We start from the raw sequence: 22,201 nt of genomic DNA, 5'->3' as shown, positions 1-22,201 counted from the left end.
TTTTATCCGTGGGCTGATCATAGCATAGGCCTATAGTTAAGGGCCTGGGTGTGGACTCAAGAAATTCATTAGGTTAGTCTAGACCTGGTAGGGAGTAAGACTAGATCTTAAGACAGTTGAGACAGTAGAATACTGACATTATTAACATGTGTCAGATAGCTGTGCATGTCCTGGTCTTTCCAACATTCCTTTAAAATAGCCAGTCTTTTGAGAAGGTAGTTTTAGCAGTATCTGGCAAAATGCACGTGCTCATACTTTTTCATCCAGCTACAGCCAAGAGGAGCACTGGAAGCAGTGCATGCTGGGAATGAAGTCTTTGGAGTCCTATCCTGTTCAGACAAAAATTGCATGATGCTTCAATTTAGTCTGAGACCCTGACAGAAAGAGAAGTTTCTATCTCTTTTCTGCATATGGGCACTAGAAAATCTTCTGCTGGGCACACAAATTGAGCTGAGGGTTATGTATCTGAGACTTAACTTCAACACTGGATCTGGATAGACTGTTAGTTCCTTAGTGGAGAGCAGTTTTGGGTGGGGGCCAGTGTGTGGTGGTAAATAGCAGGTCTGAATAGATTGCTTCCCATGTAAGGATTAAAAAAAAACAACCAAAAGCACTCTGGGTCCTGTGAAAATACTCTATAACATAATGGAAAATGAGGATTACCTTGAAGTCTCAGAGCATTTATTTGAAAAAACAATTTTTTTCATGAAAAAATGAAAACAGGAAAATTTAAGATGCTTAAGCTTGAGGTCTTCAGAAGATGCAGGATGATGTAATAGATTATTCAAAATTATTATTCCTTCTTCTGCTATAGTGGGAGAAGTATATTTCCTGATATTTGATTTGTTTTGGGGTTTTTTTTGGGGGGGTCTTACTTTTGCTTACTGTTGGCATGTGACACAAGGAGGGGCTCAAAATGTGCCTGTGGCAGGGAGCATGCCCTCTTGTGTAAAGACTGTTGTCAGGATGGTGTTAGGTCCAGAGGAGGATGAGAGCCACATGGAACTGAGCTAAGAGCAGTTGAGCTGCCTAGCCTGGATCAGCCAACCACCAAAATACGTGCTTATTGTTGAATTTAAGTGAGATTTTGTGGATGTATGCAGCAAGCATATAGCTGCTGTGAAAGGTCAATGGGGAGCCAAAAGAATGGAATTGGTAGAGATGCAAAAAGAACTAACTAAAACATGAGGAAAATCTAAGAACAAATGAAATAAAGAGAAATTCAATCTTTGTTTAAAGCATTAGAGAGAAAAATTGAATCAGTGAAAGGGAGGGAAGTTTCCTTATCGTAAAGAGGAAAAAGACAGGGGTGCCTGGGTGGCTCAGTCGTTAAGCGTCTGCCTTCAGCCCAGGGCATGATGCCAGGGTCCTGGGATCGAGCCCCACATCAGGCTCCCTACTCTGCCGGGAGCCTGCTTCTTCCTCTCCCACTCCTCCTGCTTGTGTTCCCTCTCTCGCTGGCTGTCTCCCTCTGTCAAATAAATAAATAAATAAATAAATTTAAAAAAAATAGAGGAAAAAGACAAGACGATAGAAAGATAGAAGATGTGAAAGTTGGAGAACAGTGATTTTAGTTATTCTGTAGAACAAAGCTAACAAGATAATGTTTCAGGCTGAATTGTGTCCCCCTAAAATTTGGGTATGAAAGTCCTAACTGCCAGTACCTCAGACTGTGACTAAGTTTGGAGATAAGGTCTTTTAAGAGGTAAGGAAGTTAAATTGAGTTCATTGGGGTGTGTCCTACTCCCAGTATGACTAGTGTCTAGCTAAGAGGAAATTTGGATACAGACTTGCTGGGAGGGAAGAGCCCGTGAAGACAAAGTGCTAAGATACTATCTGCAACATAAGGAGAGAGTTCTCAGAAGAAACCAACCTTCTCAGCATCTGGATCTTGACTTCTGGCCTCCTGAACTGTGAGAAAATAAATTTCTGTTGTTAAGCCACTGTCTGGGGTACCTTATTATGGCAGCCCTAGCAAATGAATACAGAGAGAAATAGAGGCAATAATTACAGTGTAGATAAAGAAGCCTACTTAAAAAAAAAAACACCAGAACAAAACCAAAAGACCTTGGTCTGCAAATCAAAAGGATTTAAGGTAAAATTAATGAAAAAAACAGTCTTAGATGGGATCAGGAAATCTTTATGAATTTTAAAAAATTTCTGTAGGAAGAAAAATTGTTATCTCCTATGCCAGAGAGAGTTATTTGTCCACCTGATATCCATTTGCTCCTTCCTCATTTTTAATGACAACCCCTGTTTTGTTCCTAGCAGCTAACAGGCTATATTTCCCATCCTGCTACATATCTAATAGGTGAGACGTTGGCTTGCAAGCCTTTGAATCAGGGATCATAGGAAAATTCTTTTTTCAGGTGCCAGCCAAACTGGTATGCTCACTCTTTTACCCTTCAGTCACCTTCCTTTACTTCCTGTCAAGGACACGGGTTGGTGCCATCAAGCCATCTTGGATACTAGGTGACGTTGAGGATGGAAGGCACGTCCTGAACTCTTTAATAGCATGGATCCTCCTGTATATCCCTGAATGGAGGGAATGGATTTCATCTTTTATGTAAGAGGAAGGAAAATTTTTATTGTACTCAGGCCACTGCTATTTTGAGTTTTCTCTTTTACACAGTTAAACCTAGGCCTGATAAACAGGAGCAAAAATCAGGATCACCAGATTTGCTGAACACAAAATGCCAGAAGACAGCAGCACAGAGTCTACGGAGTGTTGAATGGGGAAGAGTTGGTACCAAAGATTTCTATACCCAGCCAAATGGACACTGATAAGCATGGGCAGCAGAGAGACATTCTCAGATATAAATTAACAACAAAAAGAAGTAGTGTTTTTTTCTGAGAAAAATACTTGAAGATGATACAAACCAAAATCAGCAACTAGAGAACAATAAAGTTGTAGGTAGTTTGAAACTACTGTAAGGACAGCACACCATTAAATATGTAAGTTTGCATTTAAGTAACTGACATATTTTTATAAGATCAAAAATTTAAGCTGAAGTTATTTTTGAAAAAGGCCTATGTGGTCAAAGAATACTCCATAATAAACAGGATTATATCTGCACATTAAGTTTGAGACTGGGAAATTTGGATAGGCAGGAGATAAAAAGGAATGCTGAATTCTTATATAAGATGAGTCGGAAGTTATTCTGGATTTGAATAATGGGAGAAAATGTTTAATTTCATGTTTATTAACCTAGATATGTATATTTAAAGATTTCTATGTTGTAAATCATTAGGGGAGAAGCAAATAAAATATTCTCTAGTACAAAGGATGATCTATTAGCCAGAGTTCTAGCTTGCAAATAGCAGAAATCAATCCTGATAACTCAAACAAGGAAAGGAATTAAGTGGAAAGTGGTAAGGTAGGTCATAGAATCTAATGGAAGGAAAGCTGTAAAATCTGGCTCTAAAACCCAGGAGGGACCAGGGGAGATGAAGCAGCTGAGCACACATCATCGACAAGCCCCAGGGAAGGATCTGGTTGGGTTGTTGCCCTATTCTCACCATGCCTGCAGTTGCTGGATTTTTCAGTGATTGCTAAACGTCCCTACATCCGTCCTTATTCCCTCAAGATTCAGAGTCCTTGGTGGAAGCATCCAGTTTGTTGAGCCTGAGACGTGTCTGACCTCCTTCAACTTTTACAGTAGGGAGTTGGGCCCTCTTTTTTGCTTTGACCCAGACAATGGAGGGTCTTTCCAAATACAAAGACTGTTTCAATTGTTGGTATCTAAAAACAAACACATAACACCCAACAAATTTCTACTGTGGGAGAAAACAAAAAATCACATGAAGGCACATATGTATAAAGAACAGATTTTGGTTTTGTTTTTTTTTAAGATTTTATTTGCGAGGGGGGGGCACACAGCATGAGTGAGGGGAGGGGCAGAGGGAGAGGGATAAGCAGACTCCCTGCTGAGCAGGGAGCCTGATGTGGGGCTCAATCCCAGGACCTGAGATCATAACCTGAACCGAAGGCAGACGTTTAACTGACTGAGTGACCCAGGTGCCCCAAGAACAGATATTTTTGAAGTAGAAACAGACAACTAGTAGATGTAATAAGGGAGAGTTACAGGACTACATGGAAAAAATAATAAAAATGGTATTTGGGGGATATGAAACAAGACCTAAATAAATGGGGAGACCTTCCGTGTTCTTAAAGAGGTAAGTCCCAGTTATAGCCCAGTTGGGTTTTTTGAAATTGTCAGATCTGTAGTTCACATAGAAGAATAAATGAATAAGAATTATTTTTAAAAAAATTGAAGGGTGATAATAAAGCCTTTCTTATCCAATATTAAAATATATTTTAAAACTAAGCAAAACAGTACAGGTATGCAAATAGAAAATCAGATTGGTATAGCAAAACAGAATTTAGAAACAGATGCAGGATATATGGGACTTCAATATTTTTAAACAATAATCCAAGTAAGTAGAGGGAATGAGGTCTATTTAGAAATTGGTGTTGAGAGATTTGGCTAAAGAAAGTAAATTTAGATGCTTACCTGTTATTATATACAAAAAAATACTAATTCAGTTTAAAAATGACATAAAACTTAACTAGCATTAGGAAAAAATGAAGAGAATGTGTGTGGAGGAGGCTTTGTAGGCCCATATCCTACAAATATAGTACTAAATCATAAAAATATATGTAATAGGATATTCATTGGAGCGTTGTTGGTAAGAGCAACAAAAATATAAAACTTAGATGTTTGTTGTTAAATGAGTTATGACGTATCCATGCTATCCATGCTATGTAATTCTTAAGTGAAGAGAAAGATCTCTTTGTGCTAATAGGGAGAGTTCTAAGGTATATTCTTGGGTGCAGAAAAAGCCAATTGAGAAACAGTATATGCAGGATGAACCTATTTGTGTAAGAATTGAGAGGATATGTATTTATGTATCCTTTACATGTAGACATAAATGTTTGTGTGTTTATAGTCTTGGAAGGATAGTGCTGACACTGATAAAAGGAATTACCTACCAGTACCAGAAATGGAAATGGTGAGTGGGAAATAGGAAAGAAGGACTTAGGACTGTGAATGTATTCATCATATTCATCATGAGCATGTGTTATTACTTTAATAGTAATACAATTATTGATGCTTTTGAAGATTATTTTTATTTTTGTTTTTTTAGAAGATTTATTTTATTTTAGAGATGGGGGATGGGGGGGCAGAGGGAGAGGGGGGAGAAACTCTAGGCAGACCCCACACTAAGCGTGGAGCCAGACGGAGGGCTCAGTCTTACAATCCTGAGATCACAACCTGAGCTGAAACCAAGAGTCGAAGGCTTAACCGACTGAGCCACCCCGAAGATTATTTTTAATGAAATGGCAAAATGCTTACTGCTGAAATGAAAACCTAGGATTTAAAATTCTGTATAGGATGATCCAAATATGTTGAAAAAGGCAGTGTGTACATTTTTGTATGTATGAGTGTGTGTATGTGTAGGGGGTAAGGATGGATGGACAGACAGACTCTTTTCTGTTAAATGTTTTGAAAGGCACTACACTATAATTAATAGGTTATTTTTATCTTTTTAATATTTTTTAAAAACCTACAGTACCTTTATAAGTTGATAAAATCAATAAAAAGTTATTTTAAGTTTATCCTTTTACTTCATCCTGGGTTAATACTTGATTTGAACTTGTTTCCTTGGATGCCCTTTGGCTCATGGAGGAGAAAATTTCAGCCCCATGGATTTTGGTGTCCATATTCGTGGGGGCGTAAAGAGCGTGCTTGACCCCATTGTGTTATTTATTCCCTATTTTGTCTTCTAAAGTATTTCTTCTTTTTATATCCATTTTCTTTTTATCTTTCAGTTCTTTTTCTTTTCTTTTTGCCTCTTGGCCTAGATTTTAGTTTCACTTTATTTTGTATTACATGTCTTCATTCTTGATCTGTCATTTGAGACCATGACTGTTTTTGACTTTTATACCCTTTGAATCATTCATTTTTCTTTCTGTATGTTCAGGGTGATCTTAGAACTATAGAGAATTACTTTGCCAGCCATTCCTGTTTCATTATTCAGTTAAATTTTCTTACGAAGGGCATATGATCTTTGACAGCTATTTCTCAGCTCAGTTTGATTTAACAAACTTTTATGAATGTTTGCTCTTTGCCAGGTACTGTGCCAGCTGTTGGGGTTAGAGAGGTGAATCTATTCATTACTAGATTGACAACTTAAAGTTCAATTTACCTCTGTCAAGTTTTAGTTTGACAATAAAGTCAGCCAAGGGAGCTGCCCCTGTGATTTTAGGACATATTATTAAGTGAAGGAACGGAAATGAGTTCTAATTAAAAAGCAAATGTTTAATAAGCTGTTAGTACTTCTAACCCTTCTTTACAAAAACCCCACAAAACCCAAACCTTTCATGGCTATGTCAGATGCATAGAGGTAGATCCTTACTAGATTGATGGATAGTTAATGGCCAAAAAGCCCTTAGGGTTATGGTGGTAGGGGTTGTTTTTGTTATAATTTGCTTTACAGCTTTCCTGTCTGCCACACTGTGATTAGTAAATAGCAAACCACGTTCAATCACAATAAGCAATTAGTAATTTTGGACTATCTTATGCCAGAAAGTATTTTATGTACGTCAGCTGTCTTTTACAACTTAGCTATGAATGACTCCAAATGGATTTAAAATAAAAATTTGTAATCATATATATTTAAAAAGAACAGTAACTTGTACCAATATTTCTTTCAAAATAAAGCAGTTCAGAGCATTCAAACTAATTACAGACTTGATAAGAACAGTCTAATTTTGATTTTATTTTTTGCTTCCAAAAATAGTTCCTAGAGATATTCAGAACCCTTTGGAGGTACTCATAGGTGCTCAGCTTTATTTCTTCAGAAATGGACACAGAGGTACACACTATTTAAATGCAGTATTCTGTAATAGCGCCTACCTTTCTGTTGAGCTTCATGTCTGTCGTGACTCAATGAGTGGGTGTGCCCACTTTCTCTTGAACTCTTGAGACTAAGTCCTTTCATAAAGGAACAAGAGAAAAACCAAAAGTCATTTCCAGAGTTACTTGCCTTTGGGTTAGTGTTCACAAAGGAGAAAATTGAAGCCCAGGGGAAAATTTTAGAGAGATGAGTCTATGAAAATAGTCTTGCAGTAAATTGACTTTCTAGAAGTTTATTGATGGTGTGTAAGGGCCCTTCTGGCTCTGATAATAAAGTCAGTAGGTTATGTTTTTCAAAGTTAAAATGCCAAGACATTTATCACCCTGTATTTAACTGAAACATATTTTTAGGTTAACATTGAGAAAATAATTGTAGGTTTTAAATCTAAAGTGAAGCTTGCGCACATCTGTGTTTATACAAGTGTGTATGACACTCACAAACATACCCATATCACTGCACACAAATGTGTACTCACTGTATGACTTCATTTATTGGCATGACAGGCTGTATTGCAGCTCGACACCTGAACTGTCCTGTTAATTGATACCTTCGTTTATCAATGCTTTAAAAATAACTTCTCCATTTTTGTTATGGAAATATTTATGAAACGTATTATATATTTTTCCTTGCATTTAGAATTGAAATGCACTTTTTCTTAATCATGAGTCGCAGCACTTTAAACATCTGTGATGCTCTGTCTCTTTGGGGTTGTGAATCCATGCTCGAGGGGTGTGTGGGGCTAGATTTGCGGTTGTGAGTAGCATGCAGGTCAGAGGATGAGGTGAGGTAGTCAAGGGAAAACTGGAGATGAGAGCGGTAGTCAGTATGTAAAAGATGACTCTGATCTAAGTACTTTTATAAATAGACAAACTATTGTGACAAATCAGTTGATTTGAAGCTCTGTTTCTTAAGATAGTTTATGGGTAAATAGAAACTAAACAGCCTTATATTGGATGAAAAGAATTAGGGAAACTCTGTCAGGTTAATTCCAGGTAAGTGTTACTTTTGTTACTTTAATGTCTTATACTTGAGGTTTCGCATGAGTCTGCAAGTGATTCCAGCAGTTGGAAATAGGCTAAGTTTGGTTTCGCTCATATCATAGTCGTACTTGGATCCTCAGCACTGAGCCCTGTGCGAGATACTTAGATGGTGCAGACTTGTTGGAGTCATGGTTCCTTCTTCCCTGTAGTAAATGAGAAGGGGAACCTTAATAACTGTCCATTATCCTCAAGGCCTGGGACAGTAGGTCACATGTTATTAACACCTGATAAAAAATAAACCTTAAATGATGATTTTGCCTTTAACCTAAAGTTTGTTTTTCAGTTTTCTGAAAGAACATGCATAGATTAAAAACATACACATACCTAGCTCTGTGGATCCAGAAGGAGTGGGGGAAGGGAGATGGGGATATGTCACTGTGGGATGTGTGGATGCAGATGTTCAAAATGCACACATCTTTCCCATTTGGAGAAATCTTTCCTTAAGGTGTACATCTTGTCCCTGTTTCCCCCACTCTGCTTGCCCTCCCTTTACAACCCACTGTGAGAATCACGTCTGTGGTCAGCCGCTACCACTGATGATGTTGATGGAACTAGAAAGAGGTGACAACTATGGCTTTGACCTCTCTACCCTTGGAACTTAGAGAAGCTTTTCTGTTTTAGATGCAGTGTGATTAGGTGATTTTTTGTTTCTTTTTTAAGTTTTTAAATTTTTTTTAGTAATCTCACACCCAACACGAGGCTCAAACTTATGGCCCCGAGATCAAGAGTCGGATGCTCTTCCGACTGAGCCAGCCAGGCGCCCCGTAGATGATTCACTTTCTTGAGAGTAGAGCATAGGTTTTACTTGCCTTCGAATTGCCTACTTCTTTCTCTTAACAGATGGCTATAAATGCGAATTAACTTGAAAATTTAATTGTTTTTTATAGTCTTTGTGTCATTTAAAATTAATGTGTTTATTCTGGAGACGCTAAAGTTAATCATTAAGATGAGATGCTAAGGCCTTTATGGAAAAGGTGAAATGGGTAATCAAATACTGAATTAACCTGTTTGAGTTCCTTAAATCATCTTTTATTGTCATGATTCTCAACTTGATGAAATTTATGAACCTCTTTTAAAGAAAAGTAAATGTAGTGAACTCCCATAATATATCAAAAACCCCAGCTTGAAAAACATAAGTTAAACAAGGCTTAACTACTTAAACCTTCGTTCAGTTATCATGATATGGTGACATTTGATCTTTTTTTGCTGATAAATCAATTTTGATATTGGAACAGAGGAGGGTGCTGAAATTGTGTGGCATAATTTGGTGGTAAGGTAGTCATCCAGATGCTCCAGAGTAATTTATGCTAATGTTTTTAGACTTAGCTGGCATTAAAATAAAAAGACAAAAATTTGAATACTTGGAACCCTTAGAGTACATCTTTGTACCCCTCTCTGTACAATCACCACTGGAAATACACTTGGAGGACACTTGAAGTCACAGTGTACAGAGGGCTCATGGCAAAACAAAAGTGCGAAGGGATGGGCAGGTAGTGGGACTTCAGTTGTTTTTGGAGAAAGTGTTAACTACCTATCTTTCCCTTTCAGCTCCCTTATAAAAGACGCTTCTCCTGTTCCTCTGATTGATGTTACAAACCTTCCTACTCCTCGAAAATTCCTAGATACCTCTCAATATTCTACTCCTGGAAGCTCAAGTGGTAAGTATTTAATTCTTTAGCCACTCACCTTCTTTTCATAATGTTGTAGTTCCTCGGCAAAGACCCGGGGAAATCTGGGGTGCCAGGGCTGGGAGGTCCTGAGGTTAGTGCGTTGGAGCCTCTGATGAGCTCTTTGCCACCCTCCGAGGGAGTAAGATAGAAGATGACTGTTTGGGCCTGTTGCATTGTCAGCTTTGAAAACTGCCAGCCGAATCTGGCCTGTCTCCTGAATGCAGATGTGGTTACGCTTTATTTGACCAGCACTGTTTGTTTTTCTGAAGTTGAATTTGAATGCTTTTCCATGCATGGAGTCCTGTGTCTCCCCCCCACCCCTGCCCCCAACCTCTGTTGTTTCTGTCAGCTTTTACCCAGCTGCTGCACATGTTACATGCTCTCTCTGGTCCTTGGGAGCTTCTGAGTGTGTCTGTAGATCGTGTGTCCTCTAAACGGATACCTGGTATCTTCCAGTGCCTTCCCCACTTCTATATATGCCGGCATGTGGGTACACGCATGCGCGCGCGAGCGCGGGCTCACACACTCTCACACACACACACACACACACACACTGTACTTTGAGGTCATATCCACAAACTAGCCATATTTCTTCTTGGGCTACATAATTCTGTTGAATAAGAGCCATTTGGCCTATATTTAAAGTTGGAGAGGGAGGGTATGCTTTGAATCTGAACGCAGATTTAGGGGATTTCTTCTGGAATGGCTCAGACCTGCCCTGTCAGAGGGTTCAGCTGAGCTTGGCTCAGATTGTCTTGGGCCTCTGCAAAGAGCCTTCAACTCTTGCAGCTCTGGGTTGAGGAGAAGGAGATGGGGTGTTTTTTTGCGATGTCCCACTGGTGCCTTCGTGTCACAGCTAAAGTCCTCAGTACTTTTTAAGGAATGAGTAATGTCGATTATCGTTGGCTTTGCAGGTATAAATTAGTTCTTATAGTTCTTTTCTAGTTCTATAGTCCTGTAGAGCTTGAAATAATGAAAAGATGGAAAGGTAGAAAAATAATTTGGAGTCAATCAATACATTTGTGTAACTAATTGAAAGTGTTTCTTTTGAGAACCTGACTATATATTGTTGCTGGGTCATACTTAATTACCTTTTAAAATATCATTTAATTAAGTTTTAGGGTTACTTAGGCTTGGAATCTTGAGGTTATTGCTTTTACTGTAGGAAAAGTGTGGAAATTCTTTTGTAATAGATTTTACTGTTAGTCTACTTAATGATTCAAAAAAAACGAAACAAAACAGAAAACTCCAAACATTTATGTTTATTATACTTTACAAGGTTTGTATTCCAGCCTCTTCCTGGAGCGAAAAAGTTTGCTTTCTTCCTCTTGCTGACATAGTAGTGTTGCTATTCTTTGAGTTTTGACACTGCTTTGAGCTGTTGTAGAGTGTGAAATTATGAAACACAATATATATTTATACTTTTGATTTGTAATTTACCTCCTTCTCTAGGAGAAATTATCAATTGTTATATTCATGTTTTTATAGTGTGAACCATCACGGCTTAGCCTGGTTATAGCAATTTAAGTAAATGTTGCCGAGTCAATGGCCAAGTGAAATAAAAATTTTAATTGTTTATGAAGAAATGATAGGGCAGGCGTTTTGCGAATGAAAAGCACTGTGTAAATACCAAGTAATTTGAAAAAATGCCAATTATGGCAAATTTCAGTAGAAACTAATTTTGCTACATCCATTATTTTTAATAAGACAGCTTACTCTTTGATGGGCACTTTTTCTGTCAGGCCCTGTAGTTAGCATTTCTCACTTCGTGGAGTTCATGGTGACACTTTGCCTTTGGCAGTCTTTTCCTTCATTATTGGGGATGACTCTTGAAGAGCTGCGTGTAGTTGAGTAGAGCTGGGACCATCATAAGCTACAAACCTTTCTTTTTAGAAGAGCTCATTTCTTTGACTGTTTAAGGCTGTTGATCTCGTGATTTTTCTGTGGATGACCGAAAGAGAAGATGGTTGAAATATTACTGATTGAAATGCAGTAGTTTAGATGTGTTTAGTGCCTACCATATGTAAAACAATATTTTAAGGACTCTGCATGAATTAGCTCAGTCCTTTAGCAATCCTTGTAGGTAGGTACTATTCTCATAGCTCCATTTTACAGTTGAGAAAACCAGGGCATAGGGGGTTAATCATGGGTTTAAGTTGACACAGCTGACAAGGAGTAGAGCCGTGATTTTAAGTAAGGAGCTATGTTCCAGAATATGCTCTTCTAACAAGTTTGTTTTCCTGCAAAAAAGCTAGGTATGTTCTGGGTATTAGTTTTCTCTTGTTGTTACAAAAAATTATGACAACGTAAATTTATCATCTTACAGTTTTGTAGGTTAGAAGTCCAGTATGGGTCTCACTGGGCTAAAATCAAGGTGTTGGCATGGCTCTGTTCCTTCTGGAGGCTCTACAGGAGTTCATTTCCTTGCCTTTTGCAGCTCCGGGGGAGGGAGGGGCTGCTACTTCCCCAGATTGTTGCCTTCTTCTTCTCTCTTCAAAACCAGCGACAGTGTGTCACATCCTTCTCGGGTCCTCTCTCTGACCCACCCTTCTGCCTCCTCCTTCCTCTTTTAAGGACTCCTATGATTAGTTTGATTCCACCTGACTAATTCAGAATACCGTGCCCAGTTCAGGGTCCTTAACCTTCATCACATCTGCAAGTCTCCTCTGCCATGTGACATGTTCACAGAGTCTGGGGATTAGGACATGGATATCTTATGGGGACCGTCACTCTGCTTACCACATTCTGCACTGCCTATTTTCTGACTTGATTTATCTTGAGGAGCCAATATATAAAATTTTGACTTTCTTGAAATTATGTGTGAAGTCTTTTTAAATCATTGCAATTCCAGTCTTAAAGACTATATTAATTAATCTGGGTCATATTATTAAAGGGGGTTGTGTAAATGAGGAAGATGTAAGTTATGTAGAGAACCGCATAAAATGTTACTAAGTACGTATAAAAGTGTGAGGGTGATGAAATACACTATAAATAAAGGGCAGATATTTTCTTATTCTTAATGAACAGTACGTCCTAAGAGTGTATTTGTGAAGTGCCCTAAAAGTCAGTCTTGAAAGTAATATTCATTTTCAGCAGGGAATTTAACATAGGCTTTTAAAACTCCTCACTCGTCTTGTGAAATAGTAGGATGGAGGGTGTAATCCATTAGAACTGACATTTTTATAGAGGAAGTTCCAATAGGGAATCCCTGGATAGAATAGATCTCTCATTGGGGTGCCATAAATTTAGGTTGGAGGTGATTCCCGAGGACTTTCAGATTATTATTAATTAAACAAGAATTTCGATGGTTTGCAAATGAGTAATTTTTCAAATGTCTTCTTTACAGGTAGAGGTGTGAGTGACTTTTTGGTGAGATTTTCTATTATAGTTTACATGTTATGGTTTGCAAAACGTGTTCCATCATTCAACTGATGGCAGCAGTCCTATGAGGTAGTTATGGCAGGTACCATTGGCATTATCATGATGATTATTTTTATATCCATCCTCTTTCAGTCTATTAAATACTTAAGTTATAAAAGTATAGAACTATAGATGTGTATGCATCATCCAATTAAAAAATATTTAATTACAAAATGTAAAATCAAGGCACAGGTTGGCAGAAGCAAAAAACCCATTAAGAGAAAAATGATTAGCATCCATTTAGCTTTCCTGCACATTAGTGAAGAAAAGAAATGGCATTTTAAAGAACTGGACAAATGATGGGCAATTTACAGAAGAGTCCACATATGTGGAAATATTGGCATTTATCCAACAGAGGTTAAGTATCCAGAATATATAAAGAATCCCTATAAATCAATAAAACAAGCTAATAAGCAAAAATATGCAAATATAAAATATTAAAGAATAGGCACAAACATGAATAGGCAGTTTGTGTAGTAAATATATGAAAGATTACTTATACACTCTAGTTAATCAGGTATTATTTTTAAAACTCACTTTATAAATATAATCCATCCACAGAGGTCGAGTGATCGGTCCAGGTTCACCAGATGGTAATTGTTGGAAGGTAGCCTCATGCTGTTCTCACTCTAAATAAGTAGAATGTATTTTTCAAGCCTTTCTCCTATTTCTCATCAGTCATAGTATTTTGTAATGTACAGGAAACTAATGTCTAATTTAGATGTAGTAATTCAACTATAACTTAGGTAAAAGGATGGGAGAAGTGTGGAGAAAAGCCAATAATTGTAGTAAAATGTTGGTTTAAGCTTTTGGATTCCCAGTATGTCCTTTCATTTGGCAAACTGCCTTTGGAACGTTTTGACTGAGCAATTACTCCCGGGGTACACAAGCATTTCATTTGTGGCTTCTTTATTCATTTTATGCATGCTCCTGCTGGGATTGCTGTGAATGTAACTATCACGAAACTGGACTTCTTACTTCCTTCTTTTTGGTACCAGCATAGTTTAAGCAATAAAACCTAAAGAGAGCACAAATTAAATGATTTTTTTTCTTTTGCTGTTATTTTCTCATGTGCTTATATTTCATAAAGTCTTGTTCTGGGACTTGATACTTTTCTTAAAAATTTAGGATTTGATATTTAAATTCTCTCTACATGGAGTGGGAGCTATGAATCCTAACATAGAAGGAGATGAAATGTTTCTTCTTGCAGCTCACATGTCTAGAATAGTGAAAGTTCTCCAAAAACAATATGATGCCTTTGAGGTACTGTTCTGAGGTTGGGGCCTCCCTTGACATTTTAAATCAATTGTTCCTAAAGTACCCTTCATTTGCTATTAAATATCTTGGCTGATTTCTGTGATTAATCATAAGTAGAGCTGAGGACTACATACAAGGGAGGCAAAATAGAATAAATAGTTCAGATATTTATAAATGTAAAAATAAGGCAAGGCCAAAGTTTGTTAATTAAAATACATTATTAAATGTGAATATTATATTCATATGTTGGAGATGAATATAACCGTCGTCATGTACTTCCCCCTAGATTGATAAATCTTACACGTTTTTCCATATTTGATTCAGATTCTTTTAAAAAAATTTACAGGTACAATTGAAGCCCCCTATGAATGCATGAATTTTTCCTCAATTCCTTTCCTCTCTCTTCTACCCTAGAGGTAACTACTATTTTGAAATTGTTCCATGTCTTTTTCTTGTATGTTTTCATACTTTTACTGTGTGTTTGTATGTATATATGTTGTGTTTTTGTAAATATAGAACCAATACATATAGTTTGCATATTTATGTGTATATATCTGTATGTAAATGTTATAATATTGTATATGTTTGTTTATATATACAAAGTATATTATTTTGAGTATTTTAGGGTGTAAGTAAATTGTATAGCTTAATTTACATATTTACTTGATTTTAATGATATAATTTAATTAATTTACTTACAATTGTTTGGTATGATATGTATCATTCTACTACTTGGGTTTTGAGCTCAACATCGTATTTTTTGGATTTTCTTATGTTACAATCTAGCTCTAGTTTATTAGCTTTAACTACTGTATAGTATTTTCCTATATAATCACAATTTATCCATTCTTCTATAGGTAGACAAGTTATAAGTTTGCAGTTTTTCATGATTAGGAACCTTATAGCAGTGAGTATTTTTGTACATATTTCTGTGGGACAGAGTTTCCCAGCCGCTGATCTCTTGGGAATGGGTTGTAGATATATCTGAGATACTGAACCCTTCAGCCTTTGGGGTAGCCAGTTGGGTTTGGGGCAGTGGGAATTTCTAGGCAGGTTATCTTAGCTACATGTAGCCACCTCCATTTATCCTCGCCGTGCTAGATAAGTACTTTTGTTTTCTTTCTGTGCTTCGATCCCTCCAAAGCGAGGAAGCCCTACTCCTGGGGTGCCTTGTGTGTTGTATATGCATAGGAATGTTGTGCACTTTAAACTTCACTTGTTAAGTTAGCTTTTTATATTTATTTATTTATTTATTTATTTATTTATTTATTTATTTATTTATTATTATAAGCAAGAGAGCAGGGTGGGGGGGGCAAAGGGAGAGAAAGAGAGAGGGAAAGAGAGAGAATCTTAAGTGGAGTCCAACTCGGGGTTTGATCTCATGACCCTGAGATCATGACCTGAGCCAAAATCAAGAGTCAGACATTTAACTGATTGATCCACCCAGCCGCCCCTGCCAGATAGCTTTTTAGAGGGATTGTATCAATGCAGATTTCTGTGAACTATGCCAGAGCTTTTGTTTCTCTATTTCTTGCACTTAAAATTGGCTTTGTTAGACTTAATTTTTGCAAATGGATTTTCACAAATCTGACAGGCTCTGTGTTTTTATTTTTATATTTTTTAAATTTTAGTTTGCATTTCTGAGGTTTCTAGTGGTGTTGAGAATCTTTCCATATATGTGAACCATTTGGGTCTCTTGTAAATTGTATATTGTTTGCCAGGTTTTTATTAGGCCATTTCTTTATTATTGCTGTGTGTAAGAGAGGTAAGTGGATGCTAATCATTTTTCTTTTTTTCACCCATCCCATATAGTTAATCAGTTTCATCAGTTTCTGGTTTATTCTTCCTGTGTTAAAAAATAAGCGCATATCTATAATCTATAATCTATAATCTATAATCTATAATCTATAATCTATCTATCTATCTATCTATCTATCTATCTATCTATCTTATACCTCTCTTCCATGAAGGGGAATTTTACTTTAGATACTCTCCTATATTTTCCTGTTTTCACTTTATATCCTGGAAATCACTCCATTTTAGTTTATATAGATTATGCATTGTTTTTTTAACACTTGCATAATTCTCCATTATGTTGATTCATTATTTCTGCTACTCTCTTATGTATGGGTATATAGGTTGTTTACCATATTTTGCCTTTATAAATAGTGATGTAATGAATAATGTTTTGCATATGTATTTTCATATTGTTGGAGGTGTATCATTAGGATAAACATCGAGAAGAGGGATAGCTCAAAGAGAAGCCCATACGTATTTTTTTGGTATTGGCAAATACTCCAGAAGAGTTGTACCAGCTTACATTGTACCATGAGTGTGTGAGAGTGCTTGTTTTCCCCACAGCCTTGCCAAATAATGTCGTTATACTTTTTTTATTTATGCCCATTTGATAGGTGAAAATAGTATCACAGTATTGTTTAATTTGCATTTCTCTTATTATGAGTCAGTTTGAACAATTTTCCACAAGGAAATTTTAAAGCCCATTTTAATTTTTTTGTGAATTGTCATTGTCTTTCATCCACTTTTTTCTATTTTAACTTTAAATCTCTTACTGTGCTGTACATCAATGGACTTACTAATATTGAACCAATTTTTCATTTCCTAAAATAAATGCCTCTTGATGATGGTGTGTTACTTTCTCAATGTGGTGGTGAATCCTGTTTGCTAATATTTTACTTAGAATTTTTGCATCGATGTTTATAAATGATACTAGCCTACAGTCTAAATCATATCAGATTTTGGCTTCAATATAATAACTTGCTTCATAAAAGGAATTGGGAAGTTTTTGTTCAGTTTCAGTGCTCTAGAACAATTTATGGAGCATTGGGGTTCTCTCATGTTTGAAGGTTAGGCAATTTCCCTGCGAAAACATTTGGATCTGATACTTTTTCATGTTTTTGCTTTTTATTAATTTTTTCTCTTTTTTCCTGCGTAAATTGTTCTCTTTAAGCCTTCTGTCTCTATTGGGATCAATTTTAATAATGTGTGTTTTTCTAGGAAATTATTGATTTCATTTAATTTTTCAATTGTATTTATACAGAGGGAAGTATTTTCTTATTTTGAAATTTTCTTTTTTCTTTTTGTCTTTTTATTTGCACTATTTCCCTTTTCTTGATCAAAGTAGCTGGTCGTTTGTTGTGTTAGGGTTTTTATTTTTTGTTTTTAATTTTCAAGAAATAACCAGTGTTTTGATTCTTGATTAGGGCTGTTTTTCTGTTCTCTACCTCATTTTCTGCTTTTATCTTTATTTCCTTTTTTGTGCTTTCTTCTGGTTTATTTTTTCTTCTGACCTAGACATTGAAGTCATATTTTAATTCCTTCATTTTTACTAATAAAAATGTTAAATGACAGGAATTTTTCTCAACACTTTAAATGCATCCCATAGACCTTGATATTTAATGTTCCCATTATCATTTTAAAAATATTATCTCATTTCAGTTTATATTTGGATGAAGATCCAGTGTTTTTAAAGATTTTATTTATTTATTAGAGAGAGAGAGAAAGCACATGGGAGGGGTGGGAAGGGGCAGAGGGAGAGGAAGAAGGAGAAGCAGACTCCCTACTGAGCAGGGAGACTGATGGACGCAGGGATCATGACCTGAGCTGAAGGCAGACGCTTAACCCATTGAGCCACCTAGACACCCCTTGATCCAGTGTTTTTAATAGAAGAATTTTATACTCAAAGATAAAAGGGTCTTTGTGTTTGTTCTGTTTTCTTAATCCTTTCTAGCTTTTTTGCATTGAATTCAGAGAGCATTGCTGGTAATACTTTTACTTCATGGAACTTACATTTTCTTTCTGACAGTACATGATCAGTGTTTGTGAATGTCCCATGGGTACTTGAGTTAAAGGTACAGTCTTGGTTATCAGGTGTAGAGTTGATATATATCCATAAGATCTGACTTATTTAATTATTGTTTAGGTCTTCGATCTTTTTTTTGTGTGATGTATTCAGGTTTTCTATTAGTGGGTTTTCCCCTGTGTCTCTGCCTCACTTGTAGTTTCTGTTTCAAAATGGTGGCTGCCGTTTAATTTGGTGTATAAATACTTGTAAGTGTTGTAGCCTTACTGTGAATTGTGGCATGTGGTATTAAAAGATGTCCTTCGTCATCATGGTTAATGCTTTTTGACCGGCATCTATTGTTCATTCTATATTTCTAGCCTTTCTAAATTACTAGTTTTGAGATCTGTGTATAGCATATTGTTGGGCCTTGCTTTGTGACTCAAATTGAAAATCCTTTTATAATAGGTGAGTAGGATCCATTGATGTATATTGATAAGACTAATGTTTTGTTTCAGCTCTATCATAGTATTTTATAAATATGTGTATTTGCTGTGTTTCTTTTTCTCTGAGATATTAATTCTTTGCTCCTTAATTTAAACAAAATTTTTTTAGGACGTGTTTTTTTTTCCCCCTAGCAATTGTCTTTTTAATATATTTAAAAACTTAGAAAAATGCTCTTAGTCCCTTTTTAATAAAGCTTTAATCTTTCACTCTCACATTTCTGTTTTTGTGGATATCCTTTAATCCTCATCTTTTGCCTAAGTAACAACATGACTTCATTTTCCTTTCTTTTCTGCCAGTTTTTAGTTGTGTTATTTTTTACTTTTTATTTTTTACAATGTACTTGTCTTAGCTGTCTTCCATCCACACCTGCCACTTTTGTTTTTGTCTTAAATCTACACTTAAATATTTTAAATGCTCATCATCAGTCTTTTTTGCTGAAGTTTTTCCACTCATCTCTTGGCTTATCAAAAGATTCTTTAAGATAAAGGGCTCATGGATGAAGAATTCCTTTAGTAGGTGCTTCTTTTTTTCTTTTTTCTTTTCTTTTCCTATAGCCTTGGTACTTAAAGGACAGCTTAGATAGGTATAAATTCGTTAGTTTACAATTTTTACTTATTTTCTTTTTCTATTTCTATAAAATGCTATTTCATTATTGTCTTCCTTTATTTTATGAAAATTCTTTTATTTTTTTAATTAAAAATTATTTTTAATTTACATTCAAGTTGGTTAACATATAGTGTATTATTAGATTCCTGGTGGAGTTCAGTGATTCATCAGTTGCATATAGCACCCAGTGCTCATTATAACAAGTGTCCTCCTTAATGCCCATTACCCAGTTAGCCCATGAGCTACGCACCTCCCCTCCAGCAACCCTCAGTTTGTTTCCTGTAGTTAAGAGTCTCTTGGGGTGCCTGGGTGGCTCAGTCCATTAAGTGCCTGCCTTCAGCTCAGGTCATGATCCTGGGGTCCAGAAACTGAGCTGCATGTCGGGCTCCCTGGCCAGTGGGGAGCCTGCTTCTTCCTCTCCCTCTGCCACTCCCTCTGTTTGTGCCTGCTCACTCTCTCTCAAATGAGTAAATAAAATCTTAAAAAAAAAAAAATTCTCTTACGGTTTGCCTGTCTCTCTGATTTGGTCTTATTTTATTTTTCCTTCCTTTCTCCTGTGTTCATCTGTTTTGTTTCTTAAATTCCACATAGGAGTGAAATCATAAGGTATTTGTCTTTCTCTGACTTATTTTGCTTAGCATAATATCCTTTAGTTTCATCCACGTCATTGCAAATGGCAAGATTTCATTCTTTTTGATGGCAGAGTAATATTCGTGTGTGTGTGTGTGTGTGTGTGTGTGTGTGTGTGTCCACACAAACACATCTTCTTTATCCATTCATCTGTTGATGGACGTCTGGGCTCTTTCATTTTTTGGCAATTGTAGACATTTCTGCTATGCACATTGGGTGTATGTGCCCCTCTGAATCACTATTTTTGTATCCTTTGGATAAATACCTAATAGTGCAATTGCTGGGCTATAGGGTAGTTCTATTTTTAACTTTTTGAGGAATCTCCATACTGTTTTCCAGAGTGGCTGCACCAGTTTGCCTTGTTTGCCTTTGTAAGTTGTGATCCTGTAGACCTTGATGACTTTTTAACTTAGGAACTTAACAGTTTTAGTGGGATATGCCCCGGAGTTTGTTTGTTGGATGGCTAATTTTCCCAGATACCCAATGGGTTCTTTCATTTTATAGATTCAAGAGTTTTTTTTCTTTATAATTTTAAGTCATCTATTGTTTGTTTTTTCTTCTGATATGTTACCTTTTTCTTTGCCTGTCTTCCATTTCTACTACTTTCTCTTTGGTCTTTGCACTTCTTTTTTTATATTCCTTTTATTCTCTATTTTGGTTCCCTGAATTTCCTTAATATCTTTTATAAATACTCATTTGAATCTGTTTTCTCTGGGGTATTTTATAATTTATTCTTCCTGTGTGAAATAATAGTCTTTTTCTTCCATATCTCTTCTCAGTTTAGTCCATTTTCTTCTCACACTTTTATTTGTCCATGTCTATTCTTAGTTTTGGGATTTCTGACTCAAGGTAGCTTTTTGCATCCCCAAGTTCTTGTTTGAATATATTTCTTCCATCTGGAGTGTTGTCAGCTAATTTGCTTGTGCTTCATGGTAGTTTTGTTGCAGGGAATTTTCCTCTGTTAATGTGTGTTGGATTTTCTGATCCTCCCCCTCCCCCCATACCTTCATACAAATTTGTTCATTTTTTTCTGTTCTCTTTTAATGGGTTTGGGGTGTTTTGTAGAATTCCTAGCTCATTGGCTCCCTCTTCTGTCAGCATACTAAAATCCAAATATTTGAGTGGATTATTTGTTTTGGTGGTAGGAGAAGGTTGTTCTCAGAATTTTGACTCTCGTGGGATCCTGAATTTTCCCTTTATGCTTCTTTCTCCCTTCACTATCCAGTAGCCAAAGGGCATTTCTCTCTTCCTTTTGTCATATTTCTCCCATTGAAGCTGGAGGTCTCAAATACTGCTCCAGCAAATTGTCTGCTTTTAAACTCTCTTCCCTCTAGTCCATGCTCTCATCTCTTTGGATACTTTTTAAGTATTTTGAAACTCAGGATGGACATAGTCTTCTTTAGAGAGAGTTTTAGATCAATCTTAGGATCGTCCCTAACCCTCTTGTCTGTTTGTGGTTCTTCAACAGCCTGCTTTTGCTTGCAACAAAGCCTTGTGGCAGAGCAGGGATGGGGCAGGAGCCTGGGAGATCCCTTACTGAGATTAGGTGTTTTTTCTTATTTTTATTTACAGTTGTTGTGAATTTTGGGCAATTTCTATCTTCCAGGTTATCCTGAGAGTATGATTTGTACGAGTTTTGTTTGTTTTTCAGTTGTTCTATGTTGTTTTTGGAGGAAATAAGGAGAAATGGGGACCTAAGCAACCACCATTGTCTCTAGCAATCCAGGAGTTCCTAAAGTTAGAAGTTTTAAAAGTATATATATATATTTTTTTACTTTCTTGGCTGTTTGTTTTTGTGTTTTGATATCATATTAGCTCATTTAATATACACAGTTGTGTAGATAGTATGATTTCCATTTCAGAGATGGAAACATTGGGGTCCAGCAGGAATTAATGACTTGAGAGAGATTTACCCAGTTAGTATGTGGTAGAGTTGATAATCAGTTCTAAATTTGTATGATGCCCAGCTCTTTTTACTACATCGTACTATCTCTTTAGGAAATTGAACTTACAAAGCCTAACACGTATTATTGAATATTAATATAAACAATCAATTTGTTCATCTGTTCCTTGTATCTTCTCTTATCCTGTAGCCCTCTTAAAATTTTTAGTAGTCACTTCTCCACTGGTAGCTACTCCTTGACTTTCAAAGGTGCATCCTCCTTGCTCAAAAAGTGATACTGTACATTAAGTGCTGAGCAAGGGAAACTGAACAGGTGTCAGTTTTGTTTGTTTTTACTGTGATAGTCTACCCTCCACTCTACCTTCCCCCTGAAACATACCATCATTTCCCCCTTAGCCCACTTGCACTTATGGACGGACCGTAGTGCATGTTCATTGTGCTTTCATTC

The 22,201-nt window shown here is 36.4% G+C and overlaps 1 protein-coding gene across 1 annotated transcript in view; it reads left to right on the top strand.

The window, feature by feature from the left end:
- The window catches only part of EXOC4 (exocyst complex component 4), a 717,712-nt gene that overhangs the window by 50,100 nt on the left and 645,411 nt on the right, over positions 1–22,201 (top strand). Inside the window, exon 5 of the mRNA XM_045792625.2 lies at positions 9,510–9,619. Coding sequence (XP_045648581.1) covers positions 9,510–9,619 — 110 coding nt within the window. The remainder of the gene's footprint in view (positions 1–9,509; positions 9,620–22,201) is intronic.

Source organism: Ursus americanus, chromosome 3 (genome assembly GCF_024610735.1).
Source record: "Ursus americanus isolate L20-20 chromosome 3, mUrsAme1.1.p, whole genome shotgun sequence".
Taxonomy (NCBI): Eukaryota; Metazoa; Chordata; class Mammalia; order Carnivora; family Ursidae; genus Ursus; species Ursus americanus.
This window is presented reverse-complemented; position numbering and strand designations above follow the sequence as displayed.